Below are 24,329 nucleotides of genomic sequence, written 5' to 3' on the forward strand. Positions count from 1 at the left end.
ATGGAGCTCTCAGGTAAGCTCTCTGGAGGGAAATGGGGGTTGTAAGCCCTCCAGAAGGTTCTCCTTGTCAGTGCCAGGAGCAGCAGCAGAGCCTGCAGGAAACATTTCCCCATGGATGTGGCGACCCAGGCCCGCAGGCAGGAGTGTGCCAAGATCTCCTAGTGTGCCTGGTGTGACTTGTCCCAGGCCCCATGGTTTTTCCAGAGCAGTGAAACGCAGGAACCTCCCCAGAGCATCCCTGCAGTCACCTCTGGCACAGGCACTGCTGGAGGGGCTGCTGCTTGCACCGGGAATTTCTGCACTGGCACAAAACGTGCTGCCTTTGCTCTCCTGTACCCAGGCCCAGCCATGTCCAACTTCACAGTCACTCTCCTCTTTCTTTATTCCAGCCAGGCCACCTGGTGTCCTCCTGCCCCATGAAATTGCTGGGGGTTTCTGATGCCTCCTTTTGGGAAGGAGGGATGATGCCAACTCCTCATGTCACCATGATATTGTATGAAAAATCCCTTTGCCAGGATTTCTTCTCCTGGGAAAATGAAAAGCCTCAGCTTCTCCATGTTTTGCTCCTCTGGAATGTGATTTGGAGAACTGTTGACCCAGCATGTGAATTGTTTTTAATTAATGGCCAATCACAGCCAGCTGTGTCTGACTCTCTGAGTCTGTCATGGGTTTTTGTTATTCATTCTTGTTAAGCCTTCTGATGTCTCCTTTCTCTTTCTTTAGTATAGTTTTATAATATAATATAATATAATATAATATAATATAATATAATATAATATAATATAATATAATATAATATTAATATAATATAATAATCAGCCTTCTGAGAACTTGGAGCCAAATTCTCATCTCTCACCTCATTCTGGGGACCCTCACAACACCACAACACCCTCCCAAGGCCACAGCCAGCACCCAGATGAGGAGTTTGAAATGCTGAATGTTACAAAGGTCACCCAGAAGTCCAGAATTCCCTTCTGCTGCCTTTAAGGAGAATTCTGCCTGGCAGCCAGGCCCCAGAAGGAAATGTCCAGGTCCACCACAGCACATTGTTCCTTTTGGCTTCCTAACATCTTCAGACTGATGTGAAAGGCTTTTTCCAAGGGACTTCCGTCACCATCATATTTTCTGAAAAATCCCTTTGCCCAGGATTCTTCTCCTGGGAAGCTGAGAAGCCTCAGAGAAAAAGGAAAACAATAATTATCTGATTTGCTTCTCCTGTGTTTTGCTGCTTTGGAATGTGGTTGGAGATTGTTTATCCAACATATGAATTGTTTTAAATTAATGACCAATCACAGTCAGGCTGTGTCTGGACTCTGGAAGGAGTCATGAGTTTTCATTATTATCTTGTTAAGACCTTCTGTCTTTATCCTTCTTCTATTCTTTAGTATAGTTTTAGTATAGCATTCTTTAATATGATATAATATCATAAAATAATAAATTAGCCTTCTGAGAACATGGAGTCAGATTCATCATTTCCTCCTCATGATGGGGGACCCCAAAAATACCACAGACTTCTGTGGTAATCAGTGATATTGAGGAGCTATGGGTAAGGTGTCCAATTCATCTTCTGAATTTGATTAAAGATTGTGCTGGCCTTCGCTGATCACCCTAAAAGCTTGAAACTGTTTATTTTTTTTTACCAGTGGAGGGGAAAAATCCTTTGGTTTCATCTGATATAATAATGAAAAAGTGGAAGTTTTATGCCTGTGTCTAGGGGAAAAAAGTCAGAAAAAGAAAAATCTGTCACTCACAGCTACAATTTTCTTTTCACCATTCTTCCTTCAATCCAGCAAAATCAAGACACCCTGACAATCTCAGTTTCATTTACAATCTCAGTTTCATTTCATATCTCCTATCACCTCTGAGTTCTAGAGCACATGGAATGCTGGTTTGAAAAAAACCAACAAAAACCCAAACAACTTGACACATTAATATTTCTACCAGTTAATGACTGTATCTAGGTCTTGCAAATCATATACACCATTGGTAAGCAAAGCACCTTCCTGCTCCATGGGTGGAGATGTAACTTGTGCCCCTTGGTGTGGCATTCACATTCTCTGAAAAATCCCTTCTCCCAGGATTTTTCTCCTGGGAAGCTGAGAAGCCTCAGAGAAAAAGGAAAACAATTCTTGTCTCATTTGCTTCTCCTGTGTTGTGCTCCTTTGGAATGTGTTTGGAGATTGTTTACCCACAGGTGATTGTTTCATTGGATTCTGGTGTGAATTTTCACTCACTGGGGCCAAGCTGTGTTGGGACTCTGGAAAGAGTCATGAGTTTTTATTATTATCTTTTCAGCATTGTGTAACTATCTTTTCTGTATTCTTTAGTATAGTTTAATTTAGTATTCTTTAATATAATATAGTATAATAAAATAATAAATTAGCCTTCTGAGATTTATCATTCCTTCCTTCATCAGGGCACCCTGCAAATACAATATCTCAGAGATAAGGAGAAGGGGTTTTAGGCCATGAAATCCCAGGGTGATGGAGAAGGTTCACCCCACAGCTGGGCCTCTCCCCTTGTCTTGGCATTTCTCCCTTTGTGGAGCTGGGAGCCATCATCACAGCCCAGCTCCTCAGCATGAGGCAGACACAGTAAGTAAAGAGGAGAGAGGAGGGTGGATCTAAAACACAGGATGGGCAAGAAGCATTCCTCCCACTTTTCACCGCAATATTCCTGCAGATTTTTTTTATTGTGAGATAGCTCTACTCCACTAAACTGCTTTTTTCCCTGATTTCAGGCTAGAAGCTCATTTACAATCTGCTCTGCTGACTCAAAATGCCTGTGGAATATCACCCTAGAGAATACACATTCTACTGAATACCAAGTACCTTTCATATAGGCAATACTATTCCCTCTCTCTCTCCATGGTAGGTATTTCAGCTCAAATCCTGGGAATGCTTCAGGAGATGCATTCATCATCTGCCTGAATAATTCAGCCTATGGAGATGATATATTTCCTCCCCTTTCCTTGAATGCATGGCTTTAAAATGCATAATGCTGTTTCCACAATAATCTTTCATCTTGCCCAGCCAGCCACGATACAGAGGTATTTCTGTGGCAGCTTTGCCTTTGATGCTGGATGGCATCAAACCTAATGGATGGCATGTAAAGCAAGGAAATAATATTTCCTCAAGTGGAAAGCTGGATGTATTATTTAATGTGAAAAATGCCAATCACTTGTTTTTTTAAAAATTTAAAAGTTTAATAGTAATAAAATGGTTATAAAAATAGCATTATAATTAGAGTAATAAAATTTGGACAATTAGGATTTAGGGCAATAGGGGACAATAAAAACAAAGAGTTATGGACATCTGGGTATCTCTTTCTGGGCAAAATAAGCCTGAAAAAGGACACATGTTAACAGAGGATTAACGCTTTAAAGCAACAGCCTGTTGCATATTCATACACCTCATCCATGATGCATAAATTCCATTCAAACACAGGATTCTGTCTGGTCAGTGTCAGCTTTTTCTTCCTAATCCTGATGGCATCCTCAGGAATGAGCGAGGCAGGAAGAAATCAATTTCTTCTGATAATGGAGCAATAAATTCCCTTTCTCTGAAAGATTTGGGTGTCCTGTGGCTGCTACCTCGCTGCGAGTCCTCTCTTTAAAAAAAGTATCTTACATAAGTTTCTATTTTAACATTTTTTATAACCTAAAACTATATTTAACACACTACTTAAGAGAATTAATACAGCATAACTTTCTAACACAACACATATAATATTCATTTAAATATTTGCGAAAAGCCAATCATAAAATATTCATTTTTCACATTTAATCAGCACCAGCCTTGCGTGGACCAGTTCTTCTCTCAGGGAAAGGACACAGACTGGCTCTCCCAGACCTTTGGCATCCCAGAAAAAATATCAAATTTATCTTGGGGTGCAACAACAAAAATCCTTCCCACCATGGCTTGGGGAAGGAGGGGCACGGGAAGGACTTGGATTTAAGGCTTGCACCTCCTTCCTTGAAGCACTCCAGCCCTTGCAGGGCTTTGTGAGGAGCAGGTTTCCGTGTGCCAAGAGATGCGAGCAGTGAGGCAGCAGCTGAGGCCAGGGAGCCTCTAGATGTCACTGCCAGACAGCAGAAAGGGACCCCAGAGCCACATCCTGGTGGCACAGCTGGCACCAGGGACACGGGGGGGGGCAATGGGCAGCCTGGTGGGGGCATCGGGAAACCTCCTGTGCAGAGGCTGCTGTGCTTTGGGACTGCCCTACCCAGGGCTGAAAAGGTGCAGCTGATGCAGGGTGGGACCAGGTGCGAGGAGTGCAGCCAGAAACTGCAGCTGAAGTATTTAATGTGAGGAATTCCCAGGTGTGAAAAATGCATATTTTATGATTGGCTTTTCGCAAATATAAAAAATAAATATTATATGTGTTATGTTAGAAAGTTATGCTGTATTAATTCTCTTAAGTAGTGTGTTAAATAGAGTTTTAGGTTATAACATAATGTTAAAATAGAAACTGTGCTATGTAAGATACTTTTTTTTTTTAAAGAGAGGACTCGCATTGAGGTAGCAGCCACAGGACACCCAAATCTTTCAGAGAAAAAGAATTTACTGCTCTCTTATCAAAAGAAATTAACTTCTTCCTGCCTCGCTCAGCCCTGAAAACACCATCAGGAATCAGAGGAAGAAGTTGATGATGACCAGACAGAATCCTGCGTTTGAATGGAATTTATGCATCATGGATGAGGTGTATGAATATGCAACAGGCTGTTGCTTTTAAGGGTTAATCCTCTGTTAATGCGGGTCCTTTTTCGGGCTTATTTTGCCCAGAAAGAGGTACCTGGATATCCGGAACTCTTTGTTTTTATTGTCTCATATTGTCCTAATTAAAATTGTCCAAAATTTTTATTACTCTAATTATATTATTATTTTTATAACCATTTTATTACTATTAAACTTTTAAAATTTTAAAAAACAAGTGACTGGCATTTTTCACACCAGCTAAGAGGGAAATGTTTCAGCTGCAGCCCTGCAGCAAAGAAATCCTAAAGACAGGTGCTAAGGCAAAGCTCCACAGTGCCAAATAGAGCTGGCATCCCCCGCCCAATGAGAAATTATCCCAATATTTGTCTGTGCCCCTGGTGAGGCACCTGAATGTGGGGAGGGGTCTCTCTTGACAGAACTTCCATCTGCTTCCTACTCAGAGAAGGACAAGTACCTTTTTTGAGAAAGTACCTGATATAATGATCTGTTTGAGACATGTTTCATAAGCTCTTGGGGATCTATATCACACCCAAGATAGCTCAGCTACCTCAGATGGCATAAAATTAGTGGGATGGCTTCTGTGGTAGTGTTGGAAACAGAAAAGTTTTAGTAAAAATAGCAAAGCTCCATACAGAGAAAAAACGAGCCAGAGTCAACAGGCTCTTGCTCCTGGAAAAGCACCTCACAATTAGTTGTGATTAGTTCCTTTGTTCTCTTCTTTTTCTAGTAAATTGCTTAGGCAGGACTTTTTGTCCTCTGTCCAATTTGCTGTCCTTAAGTTTTGGGTGAAGTCCCCAGGGTCCTATGAAGATGAATCTGACTCCAAGTTCTTAGAAGGCTAATATAATATAATATAATATAATATAATATAATATAATATAATATAATATATAATACAATTATATTATAATTGATTATATGATATTATTATATTTTATATATTAACAATTATATTTATATTATATAAACTAATATAAACTAATATAAACTAATATAATATAAACTAATAGAATTGAATAGACTAGAATATATAATAGAATATATTGTAATATAAAAATTATAATATAGTATATTATATTATTTTATATTATTTTATATTATTTTATATTATTTTATATTATTTTATATTAGGTTTTATATTATATAAATATAAATCTATAATATTTAATATACAATACATATATAATATATCACATATATAATAATATGTTATATATAATATATTATGTCATGTCATGTCATGTCATGTCATGTCATATTATATTATATTATATTATATTATATTATATTATATTATATTATATTATATTATATTATATTATATTATATTATATTATATTATATTATATTGCCTTCTAAGAACATGGAGTCAGATTCATCATTTCCTTCCTGCCACAGGGGACCCTAAAAATGCCACAGAGTCTCACCCAGCTTTCCCCTCTCCAGCCCTGCATGTGGTTATGGAATAATGAGCCTTTCTTTTTCCCCTTGAAATTTTTTATTGGTTTTTCTCTATAAATTGCAGCAGCAGTTTCATTGTGAGACACCTGAGGCAGAGGCAGATGTGGAGAGGGAGGTCCAGTTGCTCCAAAGCTGGCCATGGGAGAGCCTTAACCCAGCTGCTGGCTCAGGAATCAGACCCTGTAGGTAAAACATGTGAGAACTTCCTCCTCTGACCACCTTGGCATGATTTGGGCACATCAGATATAAGATATGGGACCTTTGGGTCTCAGGGGAAGGGCAGTAAGCAGGAGGGCTCCAAGATCCAGAGATGCAGAGATTATTCTTGCTGGGTCAGCTGTCACCACTCTGCACCAGAGTCCTTCTAAAGCTTAGATGGTTGGCTTAGATCCTACCTAATTTCATCAGCTCTGTATCCCATCTCCTGTGCTAGGCAGCTCAGCATCACTAATCTCATCTGCTTCAGCCTGCTTCTTACCCTCTTGAGGGCACTGGCCTCATGAAGATTTAAAAATAGAGCATTTGTTCCAGGTCCTTCTCTTGCATTTCTAACAGCAGATTCTCTCAGGGCTTTTCAGGCTTGTGTCCCTGAGGACTAGGAACTGATTTTAATCAAAAAAATTAGAGAGGATATTATCATAATTGGATGGATCTCAGAGCCTTCACAAATGCCAGAAACCTCATGGGGACTGCACTCACATTTCAGAGCTGGCAAACACAGATGAAGGGGCCTGAAGATTTTAATAGGGGGCACCATCCCCATAAAGTTGGCCTTCACAGCTTAATCACACAAAAATGAAATGTAGAAGTTTTCTCTCTTTTATCTAACACCCCACTGATCTGAGCTGCCTTTGTTTTCACTGTTGGCCCCAGTATGTGTGAAATGTATTAAGCTTCTTGTTGCTTTTGGAAATAACAGTCACCACTGTATTACGGCCAAATCATTGCTTTTCTCCCTTATTGACCCTTTTTTTCTTCAGGCTACCAAACACCCTTGACTTTGTTTGTGGGATGGTTAATCAACAAGTCTGTCACAATGATGGATTCCTCCTGAATTGTTGCTTAATTAGCTCGGTTGGAGGTATAAATCAAGTGGAATACCAATTCCTCCAGTGCCACAGACAGGCAGCCATGCTCGGTTTGACAGCAGTGAGTTATTGCTCTGCCCCAGGGCAGGATCAGCCTGCAGATCCTGCCTGCAAAGCCACAGGGGCCATGCCTTGGTCCCTGGGAGGGCAGAGCCACACACAGGCTGGTGGGATGGAGCTGAAGGTGCCCTCTGTACCTGGGGACAATCCAGACCATCAGCCCCAGCAGCTGCTCACAGGGAGACAGATCATGGACAGGTGATGTTTCTCACCAGGGGTGCCTGGTGGCTGTGCCTGCTCTTCACTGAAAAGGAGAAATTTCAGTCTGTGGCCAGGCTGAGTTATGAGACAAGGATCTTGGTCTCCTGACAAGCAGAATTGCCTTCCACAGAAAGGCAATTATGCATCTCAACAAAAGGAGAAGTAATACACGGGCTGCGAATTAAGATTTTTAAGATTAATCTTAATGGCTTGGTATTTTTGTAGATGAGACTTTCACACTGGAAGAATTTAAGTATTTAAAGCAGTTGACTTGAATTTTGAAACTTGAACAGAGATGACTTCTCTGTAGCTACAAAGAGCTTGTTCCCAGCAGGTCTGAGCCATCTTGAGCACCACTGAACTTCTTCCAGAAGTACTTGAAGTTTTTTAATTATCCCAGGCTAAGTTACATAAACCTTTCTCTGAAATGATTCTACTAATAAACCTTTTTAGCAAAGCATATTTATTTTCCCATGGCCCCCTTTTTATTTCCTCTCTTTGCCAATATTTGCAGAGGGCTTAATTAGTGATTAACAATTTCAGGTGGGATTTGTAAGTCTCACTGTGGAGAAGGAATCAGTTTGTTCAAAAATTAACGAAAAATATTAAAATAGTCTAATTTTACTGATTTCCCCTTGCTCTAATTTTCAGTGGAAGAGTGGGTTCAGTGGCCCCTCTTGCCCAGGATGTACCTACATGAGTAATGCTCTCCAAGCTGTGAATGAGGCAGTGACACAGCACAGACTGTCCTCATGGCAACAAAAATCTGGGTTTCATCTCTACCTGGTGATGCAGTTGTTGCTCCAGTGTGCAACATCTGCCTGGCAAATGGGCAAATCTGTTGCTAATGTGTGGATGCCTCAATGGAAACCTGTGTAGAAGGTCTAGGTGAGGCATGGTGTAAATTATATTGCCATGGCAACCTGGGATTTCTTTCATCCATTGACATCCTTCTTTCCTTCTTTTTTGGCATTTTCACAAATAGAGTCTTCATTTTTTTTTTAATATCTGAGTGGAATAGATCACTAAATTCGCTGTTAATGCCATGATAAAAATGTATGAAGGTGAAGTTCATGTGTGGGTACAGAAAGGTTACAGTTATTGTGCATGTTTAAGTTAAATTTTTGAGCAGGAATTATGTCTGAAGAAGCCCTACATTTTTAAAGATATCAGGACAGAGGAAGAGAATGCAGTTCTGATAAACTTTTCTACTCCCAAACAGTCCCAATATAGATTCTGGAAGTCAGAAAAAAGCACTGAACAATTTGTTCTATATCTCTAAAATGCCACCCCATTTCTGTAGCAAATAAAATGGAATCCCTATAGTTGATGAACTCAAAAATGCATAAGACTTTTTTTCCCCCTAATTTATTAATAAAAAGTACAAAGAAAACTAAAAAGATTCTGGCATTATTTATGAATTAGGACTAATTTCTTCAATAATTTTTTGGCACTTATAAATGGCAGGGAAGAAAATGAAGAAATAACTGAAATAAAACTCTCTCTTAATAGTTTTTGTAACCTACATCTTATACGCTCCTTTCACATGAAAGGCATGGCTCTGTTATTTTTCATAGTGGAGTTAATGGAGCTGTTCCTGACTTCTGTGCTATTTACAGGAAGATGAGAGGAGATCACAGCCAACACTTCCAGCCTGCCCATGGAGTACTTCCATTAGCAATTCTTCCTTCTCCAAGCACCTCCAGTTTGCCTGGAAAGGACTCTTCACCCCAGCAGCCTGGAATACCACCAAGCAGGAGGGCACCTGGCTCCACTCCTTCACTGTGGTTTTTCAAGAATTCTGTGGATGGCTTTTGTTTGGGATGGCCTTGGGCACTGATCTGCTGAGGAGGAAGAAATGTCACCTGAAACAGAGGTAAAGGGACTCAGAACACAGCCAGCTTCAGGTCAGCCTTTGGGAATCTCCAATGGGAATATTTTTGCCAAGAGAATTTTTTCAGAGAATGCCAAGTGTGTTTTCCCACATCAATCACAGTTAGTTAGGCTCCAGTTTTAACAGTTCTGATCCTCTGAGGGTCCTGTGCCACGGCTGCCCAGGCTCCACCTGCAAGTGTCTGCTAAATTGCTCAAGTGAGCTGCTTATAAACACCCTGCAGGCAGGATTTCATTCCAAACCAGTAAGTGAAAATTATGATTAATTATATATTCCCAGAAGTTATGATCAGTTTATGAACCATTCATGGAAAAAAAAATATTACTAAATAGACTATGAATATAATTTGCAAGCAATAATTTAAGCAACTTCATCTCCAAAGGTGAGGTCCTTCTCATATTTACCTAATGACAGTCTGCAGTGCTTGTGCTGAGTGCAGTGTTGTGAATATTCTGTTTCCACACACCAACACATCAAAATGCAGGTTTGCACTGTCCACAGCTCTGAATGCAAAGGGCAAGACTTTCAAACAAACAACTGTTTGCAGGCAGAGCTCAGGGGTGAAGGCATCACAGCGTCTCCACATTTCTCTTTACAGAGAAAAGCAAGGCACAATTCTCCCCAAGAATATTTCTGGGTTTCACATTTTCTGAACCTCAGAGAAAAAAACACAATTCTTATCACATTTACTGCTCCTGTGTTGTTCACAAGTGGAATCCAATGTCTACAGGAAGGATTAGCTGGATGCAGTGAATGGATTTCAAAGAATGTAATGGGTTTGAGGTTTTTACTCCATTTTTGGTCTGGGCTGATAAGGAAAGTGTCTGATTTGCCCAAGGATGCTCCACAAATTCCTGGGGTCAGCTGCCCCTCCACTGCACATTTTACTGAGGGTTTCCTCTCTGTTTTCTTCTTTGGGACCAGCACTAACACTTGAACACTGCAGCTGGGACATTTGCATCACAGAGGGCTGGCAGAAGCACCATGGCCGATATGGCTCTTGGATCTATGAACAGCACAAGATCTGCAGGAAAAGGCAGAGTCTTTCAGGGGAACCAAGCAGTAAAAGTGGGAAATCCAGAGGAAAAAAGTTCCTCTCTAGGCCTGACATGAAGGAGCAAACATCACAAGAAGCACAAGGTAGGGATTGTAGTTCAAATGCAAACCAAACCAAGTAATTCTGTTAAAAATGTGAAATCTGACTGACCAAGAAATCTAAGTTACTTTGTATACCCACCCTCTATTTGACTATACATTTGCTGCTGTGTAAAATATGAAGAGGTAATTGCACCCCTCAGAACTCAAAAAGATAAGTTTTGCTCTCTCATCTATTGTCTTAGGTGGGGGCAAATTTCTAGCTGAGCCATTGGTGGTCTGCTTGACTGGTAAGGCCATCAGCAATTCCCCAGGAAAAAAACAGCCCAAAGTCCAATTCCCTTTACAGCCCTTCTCATGCTGCAGGTCTCACCTCTTTCCTTCTTTCTCTCACAGCTTTTTCTCTCAAAACCCCCCAAAACTGAGCTCCCTGCAAGGGCCCCACCCTCTCTTGTCAGCATTGAGGAGATTTCTTACCATGACCTCTGGCATCTCTCTAGGTGTACATGACAAGGGTCAGCCACTGATAAAAAAGGAGAAGAAAAGGTGCATTTAGACAGAAATGGTGTACAGCAAACCTTCAGACTTGTCTCAGAACCTTCAGGGGTGACCCAATGACCCTCAACTATCCTTTTGTACTGCACAGGATACTTGAGGGATTTTGGAACTGCCTCTTTCCCTTATTACAATTCAGACCCAGAAACTCTTTCCATATGTTGTTTTCCATGATAAATTATTGCAGCAGCTGCAGCAGGAGCAATTGCTGGGAAAGTTGTGGCACCTGCCTGATTGCAAGAGGAAGGGATAGCAACTTCTGGGAACCTGGATGTTCTACAGACTACCCTATAAAACAGGCCCAGGTCCTCTGCTTGCAAAATGTGCTCTGCCCTTGGTGCAAAAAAAAAAAAAAATTAAAACAATGAGGCCCTGGACTAGACACAGAGTGTAAACAGGAGCTGGTGAGATTGTAAAAGTCTGTTTTAAAAAACCTTTTTAAACACTGGGTTGTCAAATAACAGTCCCCAGACTGATAAAATGCAGTACTCAGGCATATCACTATGGAGCACAGCAGGATTTTTGCTTCAGACTAGCTGATAAAAAGCCTGATGTATCCCCATTCACTGAGCTATCCTTCAGGCTGTGCTTTTAAGACAAACAGCAGCAGCAAGCATTTGTCTGCTGTTTCTTTCTTAAAACCAAGATATTTTGCAATTCAGGATTAACAGATGGGGCAGTAAGAAGTAGGGCATGGATTTTTTAATTTTATTTTTTTGTCACTTCCTCAAAGTCACTTTGAGCAATGTTTCCAGGCTGGTGTTGCTGGAGCACCAGGGTAGCTATAGATCCAATGGTTTCAGGAACTCACGTCTTAAGAGAGGAACCCACTTGCCGCGGCAAAAAGTCCAAATATGGACCACACTGGACAAATTCAGACCAGCCTTTTTTGTTTATTAGTACATCAGCCTCAGAACATTGTTAGATGTTAACAGCATGCTGGCCTAAAGGAAAATGTCCCCGAAGGTGGGGTAAAACGGAATGACATAAAACCATCTCAGTTTAGATTTCAACCAATCACACCAAAACAAGACATATTGACAAGCTTTCCATCCAATCTTATAAAACATATGTAAGAGTAGTTAAAACAAAGACTAGTTCATAAAAGACAAAGAACAGAGCTCTATTCACAGTAACCTCCTAAAGATATACATTAAACAAACTTGTTGCCATTTTAAAGCCACATCTACAGAGTCCTATTGTTATTTGTCACGTCTACTGCTTGAGAAAGTTTTCTGCTTGCTTGGGAAACTTTTCTGCTGTAACAGAACTTCGGGCCACATCCTGAAGCCTAAATACTCTTTTTTAACCATTTCCTAAAAACTCTCTAACTTTATAGATTCCCACAGGTGTCAGTAAGGGAAGACTCCATGCCTTGGCCAGGGATGGATGGAGCTGTGCTCCAGTGGGGCCAGGGAACCCCAGGGAAACACCTCCCACACAGGAGGCACTTCCAGCCAGGCAAAACCTCCACCACCATTTGCTGGGACAAAAACCAGCAACAAAAGCAACAAAACCAGCAACAAAAAAGCAACACACATCACACATCATCTCTAACTTCACCCTTCTGACAAAATGAGCTCCCACTTTGGAGCTGGAGAGGAGAGGAGAGGAGAGGAGAGGAGAGGAGAGGAGAGGAGAGGAGAGGAGAGGAGAGGAGAGGAGAGGAGAGGAGAGGAGAGGAGAGGAGAGGAGAGGAGAGGAGAGGAGAGGAGAGGAGAGGAGGAGCATTCTTACCTCTATTGCTGTCATCGAAATTTGTGATCCGCCCTCCGCTAAGTTTTGGAATGCATCTAGGGGCAGAACAAAAAAACCTTATTTTATGAGAATACATTGCATTCTTACTTCTGACATAAGGCTGTGGCAGGTGAGCAGCAGAGCTGCAGTCCCTGTGCTGGGATGCTCTGCCTGGCCACATCTCATTTCTGTGCTGGGTACCCCTCCTGCCTTGGCCCTCGGATCACAGCCTGGGAAGGGATCCCAATTTTGGGGCCAGAATTTGGCAGAAGTGTGCAGTGCACCATGTGGCTGCCTTCATCTCCTCTCATATTTTGTTTCAATTGTTTTCCTGCCTGAAGAGTGACAGGAGGATGGTGAACTAATGAAACACATCTTCCCACAGGGAAACTTTCTGTTGGTCCTTTTCCATCCTCCCTGGCAGTGAGTGATCACAGTGTGCCCTAAAGAAAGTGGTTCTCTTGAAGTCATTAGTATGCCTTGCAAGCTTTTTGCAGGGAATATAAATGCAGATGCTGCTGTTATTCAGCTAGAGTTTGAAATTAACATTGCTGAAAGTTTTTTTGACAGAACACTTTGCCATCAGGAAATTTAAATCTATTCAAATATTGTTATTCTATGTGCATATTTATATTGCAGTATGTCTAGGAGAAGCCTTCAAACCCAAGCATTTGGATAAACTCAAAACACAGTATTTTGAGGGGTTTTATTTATTTTGAAATTACTTTTCTCCTAGAAATATGCTCTTATAACAGCAATAAAAAGTTGAAACAAATTTAAGTCTGTCTATCCTTGAATGACACATTTCTCTGGGAGCCTGGAGTTTCCCACCCTGCATGGAAAAGACTTTGTGAGATTACAGGTGTTTTGAAACGTGCCCAGACTGCAGGGAGAGGGTGGGAACAGGGCACAAGGGCTCACTGCTCATCTGGCCCTTAGGAGGCCACCAGAGCTACCTGAATGGCCCAAAGCAGGGACGAAAGGTGGCACATCCAACCTGCACTGCTCTGAAGAAAAGCACAGAACAAGCAAATCCCTGTGTTGTGCCCAGAGCCTTGACAAGGCTGCAAGTGCAGGGCTGGGCTTGCACCCAGCAGTCTTTTTAGGAAAAAGTGGCAGCGCTGAAATTACCTCCTCTGGGCAGAGGTAAGTGCTTCTTTACTGCTTCATTAACTCCAGTTAAATAGAATTTGCAAAGAAGATGCTGCTTTTGGTTTCGGTCTCATCTCTGGCTATCTTGAAAGGATGAATAATGATTTAATGGGACAGATTTTATCTTCCCCGCTGCATTCACATCATCATAAAGGTTGGCTGCCTTTTATTCCCACTTGGCACCCTTATCCTCTCCTGTAACAAACTTATTCACCACGATCTAAAAAGTTTGAGAAATGTATTCCACATTAAACCCTCTGTAAAGTGGTAACTGAAAGAGTGGAAAGCATTTTAAGATTCTCATTACAGACAGCAATGAAATTTTAGATACTCCTTTCCACATGGATGCAAAGGATTTGTCTTTACATTGGCTCTTAAAATGTAAAAGGATCTATTTTAAACAAAAAAAAATTCTATGGCACTAATTTAGGCATAAAAACTTTCATCTATAGCAAGTGACATGTATAATCACAAAAAATGGGTGTTTACAAGCTTTTTTTTTTTTTTTTAATGAAAGCATTAAAACCGGGACACGCTCTGATTTTACAACACTTTCAGAGCTGTTTCTTCTGCACTCCCTTGAAATGGGATTTTCAGCAGTGTCATCCAAGCAGATCTGCTGACCACTGTTGGCCCATTAAACATCAGTGCTACAAACACATGGGAGGAAATGAATGCTCCTTTCCATGCACTGCTGAAACCCAGCTCATTCCAAAGATGAAATAAATTGCTGTAGCAATGTTCTAGCACAGGGGTCACAGCTTCTGGCTTTACTACCAATATTTCCAGTCAAAATGCTTATTATTAGAGTAGCAAAAATTACGATTTTGTAAAACACAATTTCATTTCCATTCAGGCAAAAGCTCTTTTACAGGCACTCCCTCCTTGCAAGTGCCAGGCAATAGCTGGATGCAACATGGAGATTAGGCTTGTTTATCCACAGAGGATGCTGGACTTTCTCCTTACCAAAAAACTGAGAGAACTTTACTAAACACTGAACTACTCCCTAGCAGCTGGTTGCTCCTGTGTGGCATTCACATTCTCTGAAGAGAGAGAGACATAATTTTTCACTCTCAGGGCTTTTTCATGGAGAAGCACAGAGAGAAGGAGAGAAAACCAATTCTTATCTCTACTTGCTGCTCCTGTTGTTTTTGCACATGTGGAATGCGTTAGGAAGATTGTTTACCTGAAGTGATTTGTCAATTGGATTCTGCTGGGGATTGATTTGTTTCCTTGGCCAGTTGGCTCAAAGCTGTGTCCTGGCTGTCTGGAGACAGTCACAAGTTTTCTTTGGTATTCTTTAGTATTCTTTAGTATTTTTTAGTATTCTTTGTAGTATAGTATAGTGTCTCTTTAATATAGTTTTAATATAACCATGCAGCAACTGACAGAACCAGAGGACACAGTCTCAAGCCATGTCAGGGAAGGTAGAGGTTGGATATTAGGAAGAAATTTTTCACTGAAAGAATAACAAAGTACTGGAATGTTCTTCCCAGGGAAGTGGTAGAATCACCATCTCTGGATGTGTTTAAAAAAAGACTGGTGCCATAGTCTAGTTGAGGTGTTAGGGCAAAGGTTAGACTCGAGGTCTCTTCCGACCTCGTTATTCTGTGATTCGTAACATAGCAAGAAAACGTAATATAGTTTTAATAAAGCAATTGTTCAGCATTCTGCATCCATGGAGTCAGATGCCAATCATTTCCAGAGTTGGGGTCACCTAGATTTTCTGTACCAGTTCACAGGAGATAAATCCAGCTCCTGGCAAGCCGGCTGCCCAAAGAGCTTGGGCCACACTTGGGCTCGGGGCAGCTGTGTCACTTGAACTACGCTGTTAGACCAGTATGATTACACCTCATGTTGTGTCCCTTGTCCCTCTCTGGGGCTGGTGTGCAGAGTCTGCCCTGCTGCAGGGGCCCTGGCAGGGCTGGCACTCACGGCTCATGGTGTCGAGGCGCAGCATGCAGCACACGAAGTCGTGGAACCCAACCCTGCCGGAGCTGTCGCCGTAGCGCAGCGTCAGCAGCCGCAGCAGCACCACGTCCACGGACAGACCTGCCGGGGAAAACACGCTGGGAGAGGATGGAGTGGCTCTGCTGGCCTCCTGCACCCTGCCAGCAACACCCTCAGCCCCCTCCCCTGTCACACAGCCCTCCCCTGGACAGCTTTTCCCCCACTTTGTGCCCAAGAGTCGGGGTTGGGTAATGGAAAACCAAAGTCGGCTCACTTGCTGACTCCCATCATGGCTTAAGTCAGCAAGCTGCAAACACTGAGCTCACTAATCTTGTGTTATCTTGCTTTGCCTTTCTAGCTTTTATTTTCTATAAGAAAGGGTGATTTTCTTTGGCTCATAACTGTAAAAGTCTGAGTGTAGCATTTCCAATACCACCGGCTCTTTCCGCTAAAGAGGCAGATGCTGCATTGCTGCATGCTCAGGCTATTATGCTGCATAGCATGCCTGGGATTCTTAATTTTTACATTTTCTCTTCTATTAGAAAATGGTGAAGGGTGCATTTCTTTTTTATTAGCTGATTATTCAGTATTTGTGTCGCAGTCTGTTTGGATGGAAATCGGTATTCAATTGAATGAACAAAAATTGCTTTTTAGAATGATTCTTTTATTAGTTAAATAAAACTATCCTAAATGTGCTGGCTATATGAGAGGAATGATTTAAATATATTTTGCACTAAAAGCTGATTTGCAAAACAAAAGGGAAATTTTCTGCAGAGAGCTGGACTGATAGCTTTGGTTTAATGCCTTCTCTGAGACTTCAGAAAAGTCTCATTTGCTCACTCCAGGTTTTAGTAGCTCAGCTGGATGTGAAGTAACTTTCCTGCTTTTTCAACCAGCTCTGAACTTTTCAGTTTTAAATGAACTCATCATGGAGCTAAATTAGTTGAAAAGCAGAAATAAAAGAAAAGGTTTCTCTACGCCTGTGTAGGGAGAGAGATGGAAGTGGTTTAGTACCACCATTGACAAACTCTGGTTGCATGAGCCTAGTTGGAGGTCTCCAGCAGGAAGCAGGTACATTATGCTGAATAATTACAGAATGGAAATACATTTGGGCTTAAGATACATTTCAAATTAAGGTAAACATGATTTTATATTCTTCTCAAATGACATAAAGATAGTAATTAAAAATTAATCTAATTAATTGTCTTCTTTGAGTCTGGTTTTAAACCACTGTAGCAGAGAGCAATGAATTCTATTTTTAAGCTTTTGAAGACAGTAGGAATTCAATCAAACTCTCTCCAGAGAGCAGGTTCCAGTAAATATTACTTATGGGATGCTACAGTCAAGCCTTACACTAGAAAAAAACACCAAGAATTTGGCCTGGTCAGTCTGGGATACACTTGCTCACTTGGCAACATCTCTCAATCAACCTCATCAACAAAACTGAAGGGTCAGCCCTCTCTGTTCCCAAGACTTTTCAGCTGATTTGTAAGACTGCTTCCCAAACTTTTTATCTGCTGGATTCCTCCCTCTGGTTTTGGCCGAGATATTAACTACTGACTTGATGTTTCCCTATTTATAAAAATTATTTTGAATAATTTGCTGTTGCCAGAGAGGAGTTTGTAAATACATCAGGCCAAAACTACTGCATTTCAGGGCAGCACTGCTGTTAATGCAGCTGCCTGCTTTACTCTGATCCATTATTATTACTATTGGAAGCATTAGGAAAACAGTGAAAATTAAGCACACACTGAACACTTCAGGGAACAGCTGGCTAGGAGTTGGATTTAGATACATTAATACCATTCCCAGAGGTAGCACTAAGCTCCCAAACCCCTTCTGGGGTTCCTGCTCAGAGGCAAGGACAGGGATCATCCCATTGCCAAGCCAGATTCCAAATGCACATGTCTGGCTCAGAGGGCAGCAAGAATGAGCTTGTAATTTTCTTCCCCACTCAGAACTACTTCTAGTCAAACATGTATTGAATTTGCCACTTGACCTGCCTTTTTATGCCTTCAAACAGCTGCATTGTTTTGGCTGGCAGGACTTTTCCATGCACAGTTTTCCTCCCAGTTTTACACTTTAGCATCTTTCTCACAGAATGGCAACTTCTCCTTTGCCATTTGGCACACCCGTGCTGCACTTCTCAGACAGGTGCTGATCACCTGTCTGAAAAGTGCAGGTGCAGCTCAGACAGAGCTTTGCCCAGCTCTCAGCAGCAAAAATAAATTATATATGCATCCCCTCAGCTGATGGCTTCCAGGGATAGCAATTCTGTACCAGTTTCCTCCTGGGACAGCACCTCTCTGAGCTCCAGAAGCCAAATGGGAGCTGCTCTAGTGCACAATTCAAAGGGGATGGCTGTGTCAGAGGTGTACTGCATGCACAAAATCTCCTTTGAGACCACTCAGCTGAAATGCTTCATTTGTGTGCAGTCACTGAGAGTTTCACACTCAGTAGCCAACAGAGGTCAGTGCAAACTAAATAAATGCCTGTCAGTGGCTTTCCCTTCTAGACTTAGTCACTGCCCTGGAGAGGAACTGCAGGAACTGAGGCAAGTGCAGGAATCCACTCTTCCTCTCTCCTTCCCTTGCTGCTGGATGTTCCATCCATGACCTGAAAGCAGCTCTGGCCAGTGCTGCACTTCTCTGCATCTTTCTGCTGGTTCCCCAGCACAGACCTCTCAGCAGAGCTGTGATCTAACTGGCATCTCTGGGAAATCCAAGCCGTTTTTTCCCCAAAAATCTTTTTTTTCTTTCCTATTTCTTTCTCATTCTTTCCTTCAGTGCCCCAGGGAAAGCAAGGGGAGCTCTCAGCCCCTCTGGGTGTACCTGCTGCCTGTATGGCATTCTCCAGTTCAGCAACATCAAGAAATCCAGAATGGTTCCTGTCTTCCCTGAAGAAGATCTCCTACAACACAGTGCAAAGGCAGATGTAAAGCTCTTACCACCCACATTTACCACTACAACCAGTTCTCCTCCCTTAATAAATACGCTGCAAAGAAGTTCAGCAGGTGACCCTTTTCAGAAGGCTCTGACAGAATGTTACTGTGTAAGAAATCCCACAGTTTGGGGTGGGCAGAAGCCTTTTTGCTTTCCTAACACACCACAGTGTGTGACAGTGGGAAGAGCACCCCTATCTAGATGGGGAAATAGGTGGTCTCAGCATCTCAAGAGGAAGGGAACAAACTGGAGCCCACCCAAACCTGAGTCTTGAGGAATCCCTCCTGTCCTGCACCAAGGCTGAGGGAGAAGGACCTGACACAGAGAAGCGGCCATGCATGCCCTCAAGAATTTAGTGGGACCCCAAATACCATGTCACTGCTTTCAGTGCCTATCCTAGAGCAGAAACATTTCTCCCAGACCAGCCTTTATCAGATCCACTACATTTCCACTAGAAACTGCAGAAATGAGGAAATGACATTTTTCAGATTACTCTGTTCAAAAAGTCATTTCAAAAGAAAAAAAAAAAAAAAAAACTGCCAGTGGTGGCACAGACACGGAGATTTCCATTAGATTCTGAGTCTAATTGGCCTTCCTACCTTTCCCCTCGATGCTCTGTGTGCTGGAAAAGCCTGGGCTGCTCATTTGGAGCATTTTACACACACCACTGCCTCCCTGGCGTGAGAGGAGGGAACTCTGACCCGCTAAGCAAAGCAAACAACCCCTGCAAGGCTTCTCCCATTAGCAAGCATCCTCTGCAAGGCTTCTCTCCCAGAGCACCGAGCATCTGCTCCCCGCTGCTGGAGAGCCCCGGGGCTCGGAATCCACAGAATCCACAAAGTACCCAGAGCATCCACAGCATCCCGAGAGAGGGCCACCCCCTCCCCCGTACCCTGTACTTAGTGAGACTCCTCCAGAGGCTCCCGAACTCCTGCAGGCTGAGCCTCCCGTTCGAGTTGAGCTGTGCATTTAGTTAAGGATCGAGCACTTAATGAGGGCTGAACCCGGCTGGCTTTGTGCTGCCTGCACGGAGCTGAACGCATAAGATGCAGCCTCTTCTGTGGGTCATTTCTTGCTGAGAAAAGCAAGAGTTTTCCTGCTCTCAGTGGTGCTTAAATCCACCTTCTTTGTCACACTGCACAGCTGCTCATGCCTGTGCTCACAAACCACAAAAGGTTTCTATTTATAAGGTGTCTTTAACCACAGGGTGACATTTAGCCCCGGAGCATGGACACCCCTGTGAATTAACATGGCCCCATGGCCTTGCCTCTGCACAGGATCTGCCCTGCCTGGATCCTTCAGGAGAACAGGCCCTGAGGAGCCAAGAGCACAAGGAGATGATCCCAAACCTCCATTCCCCACCCAGGAGTCCTGGGCAGACACACAGCACTCACCCCAGTGCAGGATGATGAAACCTCCCCGAGAGCAAAACTCATCACCAGTGAAATGCAAGCAGACAAATGCTGCTGTCATGGAACCTGAGTGAAAAAAGCTGATCCTGGCTTTGCAGGCCAGGATAGGTCACACTGTACATGGGTTATCTGCAGGCCAGAGAATTAAAAATCCATCCTGAATTACAGCAGAGCAGAGGCTTTGTCAGCTTTTTGCACGTGCCATGCATTCACAGTGCCCACTTATCCCAGGACAGGCTTTACAGAGGAGGAAAAGTCTCCTTCACTGGCTAGATGCTGAAAGCTGGAAAGAGAGAGGGACTTCTGGTCATTTTAATTCATTCTCTGGCAGTTTTGAAAGGTCTGAAAATGTCTCAAAGCTTTTTCTAGGCACAGAGGAAAAGAGACAATGAGCAAGCAAAGGGGAAGGAACACAGGAGGGAGATGTATGTCTCCATCAAGGAGCCCTCTTGTTCTACAATGTCCAGAAATGTGTTTCTTGAGTTGTCTTGTTAACAGTAAAAAGACTGAGTCACTCAGCTAAATAGCAAAGATACACTGGAAATCCACTCTGGGATGGCCGGTGAGGCCAGTGCCTGGCATTCAGCAGTGACAGAGTTTCTGTCCCTGACACCAGCACAGCTGGCAGCCTGCAGAAGTGCCACCACAGGCAGTGCAACCACCACAGAACAGCTGAGCTATGCCTCAACTCTGCCCTGCCTCCTTGTCTCAGCTCTGCCTGACACCCCCACCCAAGGGTGAAGCTTAGCCAGGCCCCAGAGGGGGCAAAATGAGAGCAAAGAACTGGCTGGCAGCAGAAGGCTGATCCTCACCTTGCAGCAGACACAGCAGAGCCAGGGCATGCACAGCAAAGTCCTGCATGGACTGTGGAACAGTTATTTATTGGGGATTTGGGCTAATATTTACTTGCAGGTTCTCACACTGGGATGCTCAGCTCAGCCATAACTCAAGGCAAGGATGGGCAGCACCAGGGAAGTTTATTGCTTCTGCTGAAAGGATACATCCATCAGAGCTAAAATGCCTCTGCATGAATCAAAGCTGAATCTCCCTCCCAGGCTGGTCATTTCATCTGCAAGGATTGACAAAACAGAAGGAATTAGAAAGAGCAAGGGCTGTGACAGGCATCAGGACACTGTTCTGAGGCAAGGAGGACACCAGGCTGAAGGCTCACACAGCTCTGGCTCAGAGTCTCACAGAGAAGCAAGGGCTCTGTGCCAGGCTGAGGAAATCTGCACATCTCAGACACCTCTACCTTCCCCAGGGACAGGTGCCCTGTGTGGGCTCACCCTGCACAGCCCCTGCCCACAGATGGAAACCCTTCCCTCCTGACAGAAGGGATGCTGAAGATTGCCAGGCAAGATGTTTTCCATTATCATCTGTATGGCAGATTACCTTTGTCAAGTGGGCAGTTTGCCTTATCTCTCTCTTTGAGTGACCACATTCACACCTCCCTCGGGAGGGGACACTGCTGATAACAGACTATTGAATGTCACTGCATGACTGATAAGAACTACAGCATCCCATTGGGAGATGCTCCACCCAGAGGGAGGAGCCAAGCATTGCTACCCAGATACAATCCAGAGGTTTTGAGACACCAGCACACCTTTCTCCACGGGATTCCCCAGAGTAACAGCAGCTGCCTCTCCTTCCACTGGATCTTCAGAAGAAGAATACATCCTTCTCTACAGATCCCCCTTGCTCCAACAGAACCACCCCTGACACTGCAGGAGGGCTGCAGCCACATTTCCAATGGGACTGCTGCCAACACCCTGACCCACAGGGTGTCAGGTTGGGTTCTGACTCTGTCAATGTTGTTCTAGCGTGCTGCATTGTTTATTTAATCCTTTTATTTTTTTTCCTTTCCCTATTAAAGAACTGTTATTTCCTGCTCTCACATTTTTGCCTGAGAGCCCCTTAATTTAAAATTTATGGCAATTTGGAGGGGTGGGGAGGGTTTACATTTTCCATTTCAGGGGAGGCTCCTGCCTTCCTTAGCAGGCACCTGTCTTTCCAAACCAAGACAAGGGAAATGACAGTGACAAGAAAGGCCACTTATGCTGATTTAGCAAGTCCTAAGAGCACTTTGAGCCTGGCTGAGCACACGGCTGAGCTGGCTCCAGCCCCCAGCTGTGCCCCTCTCATGCTCTGATCCCACAGTGCAGGAAGCCACAATGAGGATTGCTTAAGGACCATCAGGACACCATTAAATCCTGTGACTAATTGACTCTAATCCAAGGATAGGGAAGCACCAAAAGCTTTACCTTGGGAGATCACTTCATTAAGGAGTTGTTGCAGCTGCGAGGCATCGATAGTTGAACCCTGGTGCAAAATAAAGCACAAAGAGATGTCTGTGAGCATCAAGTTTTCTCCTGTGTCACTTTTCCCCAAACCCTTTTTTCTCAGGCACTGTGGCAGCCAAGAACCTCTGTTTATATCTATCAAAGGAGCAGCAGCATCCTCTGGAGCACAATGAGGCTCTCCATGCTGCCAGGCCACTCCAGCTGCACTTCCATCCCCACGGGGTTGGCTCTGCAGGGATGGGGAGCTGTGGATGGGCAGCACAGCAGGCACAGTGTGGGAGGGCTGGGAGCACAGGCAGTGCTGCCCATCAGCCACCCCAGACACCCCCAGGGCAGCCCTGCTCGTTTTCACCTTCACGCATTGATGTCACCATTAACTGCCAGAGGTTCATTGTGCAGGGACTTTTGACAGCAATTTTTTTCCTCTTGACTAAGTCAAGGAGTTCTTTATAACAGTTTATTAAACCATTAAAAGCATCTCCTGTGAACACAGAGCTTGGCTCTGAAAGAGCAGGAATCAATTACTCAAACGCTGACTGATGTCTGGTTTCCAAGTGCTGAGAAGGCAAATGGAAAATGATGCTGATGAGAGGGGGGGGGGACTACCCAAGGCTTTCTAATTGCTTTCAGCAAATAAACAAACCAAAGCAAAAAAAAAAAAAAAGAAGAAAGTACACATGCAAACCCATCACCAGCTCAACTATAAATCTCCAATATTCCACTGATATACGGCACTAGACAATCTATCCCAGCTGAACGTCCCATTTTTCTGGGGGTTTTGGCAGGTCAATCAATACCATTTTCAGGGTATCCACTTGAAGATGGAGCTACATAAAAAAAAAAAATCTAAATGGATTTGTATCAACATCATAGATCAGTTTTTCTGCAACTCCACATGTGGTGATTTTTTAATTTTTTTTTTCCAACAATATATTTTAGAGAGGGTACCTGCTTAGCGTGTCTTAGGAAAAGAGCCTTATAGGAGTTATCCTGGTTCTGTCTTGGTACATCCTGCATTGAAAACAAAGAGCAGACATAAATAATTCAGCTATAAAACAACTGGAGGCAAAAGTCTGTAGTTCCAGACAGCACTTTAGAGGGGCAGGGAATGTGCAGCACAGGCTACAGTTTTCACACCCTCAAAATAAAGCGGCCTAAGAGTGAGCAACTGCTACTGCAATGAAGGAGGAAGCATATTTTGGGTGTTAGCAGCTAGTACAACCAGGAAGGAGCAGTTCAGGGATTAAGGAAGATGACAGAACACATCCAGGGTGGAATTCTGTGAGTCAATACATGAGCCTGATCCATATTGGTGGACTTTGGTTGGGACCACTGCTCAGGGCACGGGAAGATTCATGTGAACCAAGAAAACACAGCAGAAAAGCTGGCTTTTCCTTTCTCTTGTACCTTCTCAATCCCAAGACAAGCTTGGCCTATACCTGAGCAATTGCAATTCAATGGTTAAGTGATTTTTTTCCCCAGCCTTCCAGTGAAAAGATCCACCAGGCACTAAGGGGAATTATCCTTAATGTTATAAAGTCTTCAGAAAAAAACCTAAGCCCAAGACCCAGTGCCTTCATCTCTGTGTGAGACATTTCACAGCAAAGAAGCCCAAATACCTAAACAGGAGCAGAAACTGTGGGTACCACAATTCATCAAAGTCAGAACACTGGCTAAGGACAACAGCCAGGTAAACTGACAGCTTGTCAGTGGGAAGAGATAAAAAGTCACCATTTACACCACCCCTCTAATGGGGCTTAATTG

The 24,329-nt window shown here is 43.2% G+C and overlaps 1 protein-coding gene across 1 annotated transcript in view; it reads right to left on the reverse strand.

The window, feature by feature from the left end:
• Nucleotides 1-6,073: 6,073 nt before the first annotated feature.
• CAPN13 (calpain 13) overlaps nt 6,074-24,329 on the reverse strand; it is a 56,116-nt gene continuing 37,860 nt past the window's right edge. Inside the window, exons 15-23 of the mRNA XM_026794482.2 lie at nt 23,514-23,576; nt 22,527-22,584; nt 21,267-21,334; nt 19,746-19,814; nt 18,743-18,821; nt 15,897-16,013; nt 12,810-12,865; nt 10,995-11,040; nt 6,074-9,393 (exon numbers count right to left, since the gene is read on the reverse strand). Coding sequence (XP_026650283.2) covers nt 11,014-11,040; nt 12,810-12,865; nt 15,897-16,013; nt 18,743-18,821; nt 19,746-19,814; nt 21,267-21,334; nt 22,527-22,584; nt 23,514-23,576 — 537 coding nt within the window. The 3' untranslated portion in view covers nt 6,074-9,393; nt 10,995-11,013. The remainder of the gene's footprint in view (nt 9,394-10,994; nt 11,041-12,809; nt 12,866-15,896; nt 16,014-18,742; nt 18,822-19,745; nt 19,815-21,266; nt 21,335-22,526; nt 22,585-23,513; nt 23,577-24,329) is intronic.

The sequence above is a fragment of the Zonotrichia albicollis genome, chromosome 3, assembly GCF_047830755.1.
Source record: "Zonotrichia albicollis isolate bZonAlb1 chromosome 3, bZonAlb1.hap1, whole genome shotgun sequence".
Lineage (NCBI taxonomy): Eukaryota > Metazoa > Chordata > Aves > Passeriformes > Passerellidae > Zonotrichia > Zonotrichia albicollis.